At 41.1% G+C, this 12,489-nt stretch overlaps 1 protein-coding gene across 7 annotated transcripts in view; it reads right to left on the reverse strand.

The window, feature by feature from the left end:
• LOC140394047 (protein tweety homolog 3-like) overlaps positions 1–12,489 on the reverse strand; it is a 309,376-nt gene that overhangs the window by 15,150 nt on the left and 281,737 nt on the right. For 2 of the 7 annotated variants that reach the window (XM_072480836.1, XM_072480837.1), the window contains exons 12-14: positions 11,142–11,327; positions 10,013–10,088; positions 3,032–3,142 (exon numbers count right to left, since the gene is read on the reverse strand). In XM_072480836.1, the coding sequence (XP_072336937.1) occupies positions 3,056–3,142; positions 10,013–10,088; positions 11,142–11,327 (349 nt within the window). In that variant the 3' untranslated portion in view covers positions 3,032–3,055. Of the gene's footprint in view, positions 1–3,031; positions 3,143–9,445; positions 9,547–10,012; positions 10,089–11,141; positions 11,328–12,489 lie in introns of all 7 variants that reach the window. The other 5 variants (XM_072480841.1, XM_072480843.1, XM_072480842.1 and 2 more) reach the window with 4 other exon arrangements.

Below are 12,489 nucleotides of genomic sequence, written 5' to 3' on the forward strand. Positions count from 1 at the left end.
AAACTTCTCATCCTCACCTCTCCCTACCTCTGTAATCTTCTCTAGTCCCAAAACCTTCCAAAATATCTACTCTTGAACATCCCAGTTTGTAGCTGCTCTACCATTGGTGACTGCGTCTTCAATTGGAATTTCCTCCATAATCCTCTCTGGCTCTCTACTTTTTCCCTCTTTAACACACTCCTGAAAATTTACATCTTCGACCAAGCTTTTGGCTATCTGCCCTAATATGACCTTTATTTCACTCAGTGGGTGCGTTCCAATGGCCACGCTGTGCCAGAAAAGCAGCTTACCATGGTGCAGCATGGCTGATAAAAGCTGGGAGACCCACTCCTGGGATCTACCTGGCTCGCCACGCCTCACGAGATCCAACCTGATCTTGCGGCCGGGGACTCTCCTATAGTGTGTTTGGGAGGGAGGGGATCATTTCGGAGATCGGGATGCCATTTTTACACTGGGGTGTTCCAGCTATCGGCGGCCTTGACCACACATTCCCGTTCAGGCCCCTTGTGCAATGCGAGTCGTGTTGAATAGTCAGGCGTTGCTTGGCATTGCGAGCGCCTGGAAACGTGTGGCTAAATACGCTCGCATGGGGACTTTGTTCCCTTTTGGGAGATTCGCACCCAGTGTCTAATTTCGCTTCATAACTCTTTTTGCGATGTTTTACGTTCATAGTTCTAAATAAATGCAAGTTGTTGCTGTTAAAGGTTCTATGTAAATGTAAATTGATGATGAGGTTAAATTGCCTGTTTTCAATAAACCTCAAATGAGATCCCACTTCATTGCTTTCTGTACTTGCCACTGTTTGGCTTTTTTTCCTCACTATTTGCTTACGCCTCTTAGCTTTCCTCACAACTGATCTCTGTTTTCACTTGGGAACACAGGATATACGAGTAGGCCTTTCGGCCCTTCAAGCCTTTACAGTTATTCGATAAAATCGTGGTTGATCTGATTGGTCGAAACCCCACTTTCCTGTCTGTCTTCATAACCCTCAACTCCTTTATCTATCAATAATCTGTGTAACTCAGCCTTGAATAAATTCAATGACTCAGCCCCCACAAGCTTTCTGAGGAAAGGAACAACCCTTTGAGAGAAAAAACATTCCCATCACTTTCTTAAAAGGGAGATCTCATATTCTTAAACTGTGTCCCCTGGTTCGAGTCTACCCCACAAGAGGAAACATCAACCCCATCAAGTCCCCTTAGGACTTGATCACCTCTCATTCTTCTAAACTCCAATAGATATAGGCTAAACCTGTCCAATCTTTCTTCATAAGATAAGCCCTTCATCCCAGGAATGAGTCAAGTGAATCTTCTCTGTACTGCTTCTAACGCAATTCCATTTTTTTTTTTTAACAATAAGGGATCATTCCTGTTTCTCTTTTCTGCATCTCTTCCAATGCTTGCATGGTAACCAAAACCACATAGTATTGCCAAGCATGGTCTGGCCAATGTCTCAGCACAACTTTGAGACTTGTACCCAACAATTCTGGCTATGGGCTACAAAAAATATATTTTTGTTTTGCTTAAAATTGCTTCTTCATATTCAATATAACAAATCAATTTTAAATAATTTTCAAGTTCTCCTGTTTCCTTTCAAAAGTTTATTTTAGGAAGAAAAGTCAGCAATTAAAAATCCTCCCATCAATTATTTACAATATCTCCTCAAAAATTCTATATTCCTTTGACTTTTTAGGTTGATTAAGCAGCTAGGTATTGTAAACAAAATATAATGGTAGTATAGATGGTTAAATGCTTCCCTTGCGCATGCTAACCAGAAGACTGTAGGGACATTTCCCAGTGAGCATTATGATCTGCTGATGTATAAACCACATACACTCCATCACCATTTCTTTCCTCACTGGAATACAGAAGGTACTGCACCAATGCAATATTATTTAAACATGCTCGTTTTAGTCTCAAGATGATAATTGGTGTCAAAGTATTTCAGTTTCCATTTGGAACACTATGATGTGCAGCACAGCATTTCTTTTAAGATGGCAGAATCATTGTTGAAGAATGAAAACCTACACAGTTAGAATTTCCAGAGTTTCTTTGAAATAAAAGCAACAAAATTATGTTTCTACACTGTAAACATTGCATTTTCACAAATCACAATTCGAAAAACATGGAAACAGAACATTTTGTAGCATATTCTGAGCAAGCTAAAATAAATATAAAATTAAAATAATTTTGGTGCAAAAGGGCTATTACAGTGCTCAAAGTGTCCAAGCTGTGCTTCAGTGACCACCTACATTCTGTGCATTCCATTGAGTGCATACAAGCATATAACAGGGATGTCACATGAATGGTATCACAAATTAAATGATCTTTCAAAAATAACCTTTTACATTAATAGTGGCCTCATGATATCATCTTAAGTCAGAGACAGTTACTGTGATATTTTGGGAAATTGTTTTAGAAGATGAATGTGTTGAGATTAAACACATTTCTACTGGAATACTGGCCCAACCAAAATATTAAGCATAGGAGACCCTGAAACAAACTGCACAAAGGCAGTTGATATTCAACATTATTTGCACCAGCCCATGTGGTCTGGGTGAAGAAAATAGCAAGTCTTTACAGAATCTTATAGCCTTGCTATGGATGTTAACTATGGTCTTTGGAAAGGTTTTGCAAATCAATGCATCATCTCATAAACATCCATGTTGTGACATCCCCAATAGTGAATGGGATCTGGAGCCACATTCCAATGCTTATCCATGCTATTCAGCAAGGTGTAATTTTTGAGAATGCTAAAAGCAATAATTAAGAAGGATATAAGCTGTATCATTATGTTTATTCTTCTTAGCAGAGTGCACAATTTAAAGAGAATCAGAAGCCACGTGGAATGGAGCAACAAAGCAATGCTCCAGTGTCCATTTAAAATGCTGTGCTGGCTAAAGGGTGATGTTTCAGAGAATTAGAAGTGGGGAAAGGGTTGCTGCTCATTCAAAATAATAATATTTAGCAAAGGTGAGTACTTAAGGAACTGAAAGCAATAGGGAATGGGATATAAAGCCATATTTCAGTACCTGTGTTCTGGTTTGCTGCCTTCTTTACCAGTAAGAGTTCGTTCTCGCACTGTTGCAGTTCTTTGGCTGCCAGCTCAGATGGCTGCCATTGTCCAGAGCAGCCAAATATAGCTGTGGCATTGCAAGAGAGAGAAATAGAGTGCAGCCTCAAAAGAGAAATCCAGTGCAAGCAAGTGTAAAGGGGAGAACAAACCCACAAAACACCCAGGAACATTCCCAGGACAGGGGGAGGGAACACAGGGACAACTGGGAGCACCACAACTTAAAAAATCCTTCATATATGAACACGTCTATCAACTTAACAGCATGAAAATCCTTGTCAAACCGAGCCCATTCCTACTTCTCTTAACTTAATGTAATACTCCAGAATACCTTTGAACAAAGCACACTTTAACCTTTGAGAACTGTAGAATAATGCACCATAGCCAAACACAGCTCATAGCTGGAATTTTCAGTCTGATATAATTCAGAGAAATCTTGAATATGGCTTTCTTTAAAACACTTGTTTTGTATGAATGTGATTTTTGAAAAAAGGCGGAAAGCAGGTTTTGTTTCTCAAAGTAGCTATTTAGTCCACAAAGATAGTATTGATTTTTTTTTTTTAAATATAGTTTTGGGGTTATTTTGAAAGCATCACAATATTTTGCATTACAGTGTACCATTAAAAGAGACGGTTATGACAATAAAAACACATGGTGCAACGGCAAGTGCCAGATTCTGACTGAAAACCGGTGTGTTTCGCTCCAGAAACACAGCCAAGTTTACTGACCAGATTTTCAGGCACACTTTAAATATTTGGGGGCTGTGGCGTGTGCCGTCACTGTGGCGGGCCAGGACCCGATAGAGACAACAAGGCCGGCTCCACAGAGATCAGGCGCCATCTTTAAAGGGTGCCCCGATCTGTGAAAAAAATAAACTCCTTCCCATCACCATGGAGGACACTCACAAACAAGCTTCGGGCAGACCCCCCCCCCCCCCACAGAGGTATCTCTCCCCCCGCCGCGCTGTCGTCGGTACGCACCTCTTCTCCTCCCCACCACACAAGGGCAGCCTCCCCCCCCCCCCCCCCCAATGGAGGGTTTCCCACTAGCAGTACCCACTGGCACTGCCAGGGTGCCATGCCTGGCCTCAGCCCTCAACCCAGAGCCCTCAGGCACCTCCCTATTCCCAGCGACGTCATCAAGACTCATTTTCATTTTCAAAAAACAGTAATGATTCGTGCCGGCGTGACATCACTCTGCCGGCGGGTGTTTAGCTACAGCGTAAAGCGTTGAAGTACTGATGTAAAATAATGGAAATCAGGTTCATGCCAGGTCACTGGTTGGGGCAGGAAAGGTCTCCATCTGAGATCTCGCAGGCGCAAATGTCGTTTTGAGATTTTGCAACCATAATGGGATTTGCTTCCACAACTAACGGATCCACAAATCACACCCACAAAGTTCAAACTGGCTCAGGTATGGAGTAGGATATTAGCTTTGCTTTCTTGGACAAAAAAAACATCTAATACCACCAGTGAGTAAATTGATATTTCTAGTGGGATCCATGTTCATATGCAAAATCCTTGGTATGATCATGATTCAGGCGCATAGGGCAGGATTTCCAGGCCTTGCCCACTGCCGGGATCATCTGTTCCTGCTGAAAGTCAATGGGACTTTGGCTGGGCGCTGAATCTCCTGTGGAGGGTTCCACCATGCCAAGGCTGGAAAATCTCAGCCATAGGAACTGGAGTAAGGTATTTCACTCGCCAGCTTGTTCTACAATTCAACGTAATCATGGCTGATCTGTACCCCAATTCCAATGGCCTACGATTTCTCCATATGCCTTGATGCTCAATGAATGCCCAGCAATCTAGTTCTAAAATTTTCAAGTTAACCTTTTGTTGGGAGGGAGAAGTGTTTTGTATCTTCACCACCCTTTATGTGGTAAAAATGCTTCCTAATTTCACTCCCAAATAGAGTAGTCCTAATTTCAAGATAATGTCCCCAATGTTCTAGGTTCTTCCACATGCAGAAATAATTTTGCGGCATCTATTATTAGATCACTCCTTAACCTTCGCAACTTGAGAGAATTTCAGCTCTGCTTTGCATCATGTCCTTGTAATTTAACTCTTTAGCTCAAAGTACAATAATGGTGAATATATATTGTACTCCCTTCACAATATATTTTAGCTGAGCCCAAAACTGAACTACTGCCCCAGACAGATGTGGCCCTGGATCTGCAGAACTGAGGCACAACTTCCTCACTTTTGTATTCCAGCCCCTCTGATATAAAGGCCTACATTCCAATACCCTTTTTGCTCATGTGCACCAGCTTTTAGAGATTTATGCAGTAACCTAAATCATTTTATTTCTCCACAGTTCCTAGACTCTCACCATCAAGAAAATATTCAGATTTGTTTCTCAGATCCACACTTTCCCACTCTGAACTCCATCTGCCACAATTCTGCACAAATTAGTTCATCTTCTTGTTACTTCCTACTCACAGCTAGATGATTTACTGTGCCTTCTGGCTTAACCTTATCAGTAAACTTGCATATGCAACACTATGTATTCCTTCATCCAAATCATTCATACATATGGTGAAAAGCAGAGAGTCCAGTACAGATCTCTGGGGATCATTACTTGTCAGATCACACCAGTCACAGAACGGCCCTTTTTCTGTTTTATATCTCCTACCACCCAAAAATTATCCACCCACTTCACAAGTTACCTACAATTTAATTTTTTTAATCTACATTGATAAACTTGTGTGAAACCTTTCATGCCTTTTCGAAATCCAAATGGACAACAGACACACCTCTCGCCACCATGTTGGTGATAACCTCCGTAAAATAATTTAATTAGATTAAGAAGACCCACTCCTCAGATCTACGCTGACCGTCTTTGATCAATGTATGCATGTCCAAATTCTCAGCCACTCGGTCTCTGCTGACATATTCCAGTAACTTCTCCTCAAATGTTTCCGGCAGATCTGTAGTTATGTGGTTACTTCCTCCCTTCCTCCCATCTTAAATAAAAAAGTGACATTTACAATTTTCCAATCCGAAAATATTCTATTGGGATCTCTGGATAATTGTAACACATTTCCAATTTCCTCATCTATTTTTTTAATATCTTGGGATGGAAACCATAGGTCCTAGATCTGTTTATTTCAAGTCTTATTATTTTCTCCATTATTTTATACTAAACCCATTAAGTTCCTCCCCATTACTTATTTTTAGGTTCTTTTGAACCAATTTTGCCCTCCTCTTCCACTATAAAAATTAAATTTTATATTAATTCAGCATGTCTGCCATTTTTTATTATAGTCACACCTGCACCATTTCCACCTTTGTTCCTTCAAATCCTTTTATATTTAGAAATGTTTTTGCCGTTAGCTTTGAGCTTCTTTGCAAGTTGTTTTGCTCATTCCTTTTTTTATTACTCATGGCATTTTGTGTCCTTTTGTTAATCCCTCGCTAACGGAATTATCACATTCCTCGCATTTGTGGAAGCAATTTGCCTCGAGACTGAACCTAATTTTTTATTTAAATGTATTTTATTGCAAAGATGTATCAAAACAGGTTACAGCAAATAAAGACCCCAGGAAACACACTTCTCAACAATAAACCAAACAGTCTGTACAGATTTTTCCCCATTTTCAGCCTCCTTGCCCCTCCTGCGACGAACAGCTCCTCAAACACGGTCACCAACATCCCCCACATTTTCTCAAACCCCCCTGCAGAGCCCCTTAACTCACTTTATCTTCTCTAACCGCAGGAAATCATACAGGTCGCCCAACCAAGCAGCTACCCCCGGTGGCGATGCCGACCGCCACTCCAGTAAAATCCGCCGCCGTGCAATCAGAGGGACGAAGGCCACGGCATTGGCCTTCCTCCTCTCCATGAGCTCCAGCTTCTCTAAAACCCCAAATATCGCCACCAAAGGATCCGGGTCCACCTCCTCCTCCACTATCTTGGCTAAGACTGCGAACACTCCCACCCAAATACTTCCCAATTTTTCACAACCGCAAAACATGTGCGTGTGATTCGCTGGCCCCCGCCCGCACGTCTCACACTCATCTGCAACCCGCTGAACGAACTCACTCATTCTCACCCAAATCATATGCACTCTGTGCACCACCTTAAACTATATCAGGCTCATCCTTGCACAAGAGGAGGTCCCGTTTATCCTAGGCAGTGCCTCACTCCATACTCCCCAATTGATCTCTCCTCCCAACTCCGCTTCCCATTTCTCCTTGATCTTTACCACCTGCTTGCCTTCCTCCTCCCCCAGCCACTTGTATATATCCCCAATTCTTCCCTCCCCTTCCACACCCGGAAGCAGCAGTCGCTCCAGCACGGTGTATCCCGGCAACCTAGGGAACCCCCTCCAGACCTTTCGCGCAAAGTGCCTAACCTGCAGATACCTGAACTCACTCCCCCTCGGCAGCTCTACCCTCTCCTTTAGCTCCTCCAGACTGGCAAACCCTTGCTCCAAATACAGATCCCTCACCTTGACCAGCCCCACTTCCCTCCACCTCCTGTATACTCTATCCACCCCCTGATGATTCTTGCACAGTGGCTTTAGCACCGACATTCCTTCCACCCTAAAATGTCTCCTCAACTGATTCCATAGCTTCACCGTGGACTGCACCACCGAGCTCCCTGAATACCTACTCTGAGCCATTGGCATCACTGCCTTCACCATAGCCTTCAAACTAGACCCCTTACAAGATTCCTTCACCATCCTAACCCACTCTATCCCTTATTCTTCCCACCACTGCCTTATCTTGTCCACATACGCTGCCCAATAATAATGAAGTAAGTTCGGCAACGTCAACCCTCTAGACTGAACCTCATTGGTTGACCATGGTTGCTTCAATAATGTTGCGCAAGTAGAAATTTTGTCTTTTAGGCGTAAGTTCTAGCCTTCCATACCAAATATGCTCTGAATCTTTCCTATGGGTTTGCCCATTAACAGTTCAAGCCCCCAGGTCATTTTTCATCCTTTACTTAAACTTAAAACCCTGATTTGTGACTCTCCCTTCTTCCTCTCAAATCCAAAACGAAATTCAATCACATTATGACCATTATCCGCAAGATGCCCTTTTACTGTCAGATTGTTGACCAGTTCTGGTCAAACACATTTTGCTTAATAATAGGGCAACATCTGGGTGGCAAGCAATGCTACCGCACAGCACCAGGGACCCGGGTTTGATTCCCAGCTTGGGTCACTGTCTGTGCAGAGTCTGCATGCTCTCCCCGTGTCTGCGTGGGTTTCCTCCGAGTGCTCCAGTTTTCTCCCACAGTCCAAAGATGAACAGATGGATTGGCCCTGCTAAATTGCCCCTTGGTGTCGAAAAGGTTAGGTGGGGTTACGGGGATAGGGTGGAGATGTGGGCTTAAGTAGAGTACTCTTTCCAAGGGTCGGTGCAGACTCGATGGGCCGAATGGCCTCCGCCTGCACTGTAAATTCTATCATTCATCACAGTATGGGAAGCAAACTCCAGTTATTTGATTTGATAAATTATATCAAATGACAATGCCAAAAATTGATTCTAAAATTATCCTTGCACCCTGGCTTACAATGAATCAGCAGATGAATCACATTGCTGGCTATTTTATGATCATTAAAATAACCTCAATAAGTCTGGATGGTCTGCATTTACCAGACACTAACTACGACCCAGGAGAGATCATGCATAAAGTGAGTGGAGGTCATAAAGCTCCGTAAAATGAAAGAGTATTTATTGAAATTGGAAACAGCATTAAAGAGAACAGGCATACAAATGAGAAAGACAAACAGAAAGAAGTAGAATGTAAATAGAAAATAGTGTTAAAATACATTTTAAATTAAGAAAATATCCCAATACTGTATTCCAATCAGTGGTCTTTGGTGTCAATTCAAACCCCAAGTTTTTCATATTTCAGAAATGTCACCACATCATTTTGCTGTGTGCAAAACAGAATTAGAAAAATGTTGATCCCCACGTTACCAGGATGGCAAAATCTTCACACAACAGTTCATAGATCAATAGAAAGAAATACATTCAACAGTTCACTTTCAACAAAAGTGCTTTTTTTTTTTAAAAAAAGGAAAGTGGACTGGTGAGGTTTGATTGCCATCATCTGGACAGTATTTCTCACACTATTTCTTGAGCCATTTCAATCCTTTAAGACCGTTATCTATTCTGCACCTTTAAAATATACCGATTAATAATCTTCCAATACTACGTGCTACAATAAGGTCAATAATTAAAATCCTACCAAAAAGTGCAACTTTAATTTGGACATTTAGCTGGAATTTTAGCACTTGAATGGTGCAAAATACTACACTGTACTCAAAGGATTAAATTGAAGTTATATGCATACCATTAATAGACAACAAAAAAAAACAATCTGAATTAAACTGGGCAAGATAAAACACCACTTACCAGTGCACACTAGACCCTCTCTATAAAGCTGTCTTTTGCAGTCACACAAAAAGCTCGCTATACTGACGAGTGTGTTGTAGATAGTCTTTTATATGGTTCCCCTATGGAAAGGGAGCCATAAGGAATATGTGTTATCTGAGAGGTTGTGGCATACCAGACAATGTTATAGCAAGGGGCTAGTGTAGTCAATTTTGTTTTATCCTACCATGTCTAAAAATTATGAGACAAATTTTTGACGAATGGTGGCTCAATTTTGTTCTTGTTCAAATATGGGAAATTTGTGCAACATGAAAACCCTTCATTAGAAGATACCATGAGCTCTATTGCACCATAATCTTCAAAAATCTGTGTGGTATGCATTCAATTTCCAGCACCAGGATACTACACAAACAAAAAATGATTGTATTAGTGTTACTTAAACATTCTAGGTGACCAGCATTCCCTTTTAAAAATATGTATATTTTCTGATCAAGTCTATTGGACTATAGTTTTCTAAAGCCTTGGACTAGTTTTACATTTGACTTAAATTAATTTTCTGTGTGAAATTAATTAAATCCATCAACTTACAGAAGGAGGAGGAGATTCTCTGCCAATCAGAGGTGTATTCTCACAGCGGGGATTCTGGTAGGTTGTGTTCTGACTCCTATTTGATGACAGAGCAAAAATAAAACATTACATTCTGGTCTAATAACGATACTTGGCCTCAGAAAACTGATCGCAATGGAATTTTAAGTTAATAAAATGGCAACACCTTAATTTATTTGCATGGTTATATAATTTCATATAAAGCAAAGTGTGGTTTAAATTTATTTTATACATAGCATTTTCTCTCTTTACACAATTAAACAATAAACCCTTCTAGACCGTACTTCTTTTGGAAAATATCTACTTCTGCTGCTGGTTTGGAAGCCTTTCGAATAGAGTCTCTCTCCCACCTGAGCCACTCCAGTCACATCAATTGCAGAGAGAAAACAGGAAGGTGAGACTTCAAACTAACCCTCGGGGACACTCTGAAGCTATTTCTACCCATTAATATTTACTTCCCCACCCCTTAAATAAAGCATTGCACATCAGAGTTAGCACAAAATAAAGTTAGCGTTTTAAATTTTGCAATTTCAAAGCCAATGATTTTTACGCAACTATTTCTGAAATGCAAACCACGGGGTTTGATTTTAGAGGTCACCGGGGAAAAAAATATATTTTTTTCAGTCTAGAATCTAAGTAAACTGGTAGAAACTTCAAGGCTCCATGACAACCAAATTTTTCATTGCCTAAGTGTCGAGGAAAAAAAATGCCTTAGATTTTTCTGCTTTTACAAATATCTTTTCAAAAATGGATATCAAACCAGGAAAAAAGAATTAGGTGGGAATGAATGGAAATCCAGCCTGCTTAGGACTTTGACTGGTAAAGTGATCACCTCCTATAATAAACTGCCATATCAGTAACAGTAAATAAAAATGCCAATTAGATGAACTACATTGATTTCCCACCTCAACTTGGCGACAAAGATTATAATTTATCATTGCTGTATAAACCAATACCAAAAAAATATGTACTTTAACATTGCTCACACAAGGCTCTGAAACACTTCCGAGCTTCTAGTTGCAAAATATTTTTCTTAATTTTCAGCAGAAGAGGGCTGCAAGGAAGCTGTAAGGCAGGAACTAAAAGGACAGAAGGTTATTCAGTCACTTACATGTATTCCGTGACAGGGGCATTGCTGACAGTATGTGCTGCAGCAGGAATACTGGTCTCACTGCCAAAACTGCTCCCACAGCTGTACAGACTGGGCATATGAACTCTGTACAGATTGTCATGCTGTTGGCGGTTCCCTTGCGGACTCACAATATCCTCATCTCCATCATCAACAACATGACTGCTTCAGAAAAGGGAAAAACAGACAATATCAAGATCAGATAGGCCACTCCTATTAAATTAATGCATCGTGCAATTAAGTTTCATAGATTTAGCACGTTCATTCTGGACAAAACTTTGCACGATAACGTGTTGCAGAATAAAAAATATTAAATTTAGTTTGTACGTTTAAAACAGTTTAGCAGATTTTCTTACCCATTGTATTTGTTGTGAATACGAAGGTTTCGATAAAATTGCATCAGTATTGGAATAAAATTTAAAAGAGCACCGTGCAGATTTTGTAATGGTGCACATAACATGTTTATGCTAGTATTCTCCTGGGTTTAACATGACCGGATACTTCAGTCAGTTGTATGCTCATTACGTAGCAGCTGATATTTTACCAGTGGTGGGGGAAAGCATCGAGTGACCCGCCCAAGGGCCAATTGAGGCCCTTAAGCGGGCACCCCAGCGCAGGAATACTCCAATGATAACTGTCACTGGAACCGGTGACAAACCGCTGGGTGGGGGACGTGGGAATTTGGTTTCGTAGGGCCAGGTTTAAGTCCTGGAAAAGGTTTGGCGGGCAGGGATCGGGAGGGCAGTGGGGATATAAGCAGGGACTTGCACTGGGAATTGGGTGTCTGAACTGGCAGGACCCCTCCTCAAGCACCCAATAACCCTGGCAGCCTGGGCATGCCGACAACTAGTAAAATACCAGCATGAGCAAGACAAGGCCCTTAAATGTCAATTAATTGCCAACTTACATTTAGCCCCAAGAGTGGGTGAACAGTGTATTTTTGCCTCCAAGACTTTTGCCCAAAAAACCCATCTTAAATATTCAACATTTACACGAGTAAATACAGTATTTCACATCTTGCAAAGCAAATGGTACCATATTGAAGGAGGTGCTGGAATGACAGACATGTACATATACAAGTTTTTGGAAGGTGGCCGGACAAGTTGAGAGGCTCTTAAAAAGGCAGACGGGATCATAGCTTTATAAATAGAGACAGTGTACAAAAATCAAGGACATTAGTCTAAACCTTTATAAAAAGTTGGTTAGGCCCTAGCTGGGGTACAATGGTCGATTTTACGATACTTTAGGAAAAAATATCAAGGCCTTAGAGACGTTGGAGAGGAGATTTAATGGACTGGTACCAGAGATGAATATTCCAACTACATGGAAA

This window comes from Scyliorhinus torazame, chromosome 17 (genome assembly GCF_047496885.1).
Source record: "Scyliorhinus torazame isolate Kashiwa2021f chromosome 17, sScyTor2.1, whole genome shotgun sequence".
Lineage (NCBI taxonomy): Eukaryota > Metazoa > Chordata > Chondrichthyes > Carcharhiniformes > Scyliorhinidae > Scyliorhinus > Scyliorhinus torazame.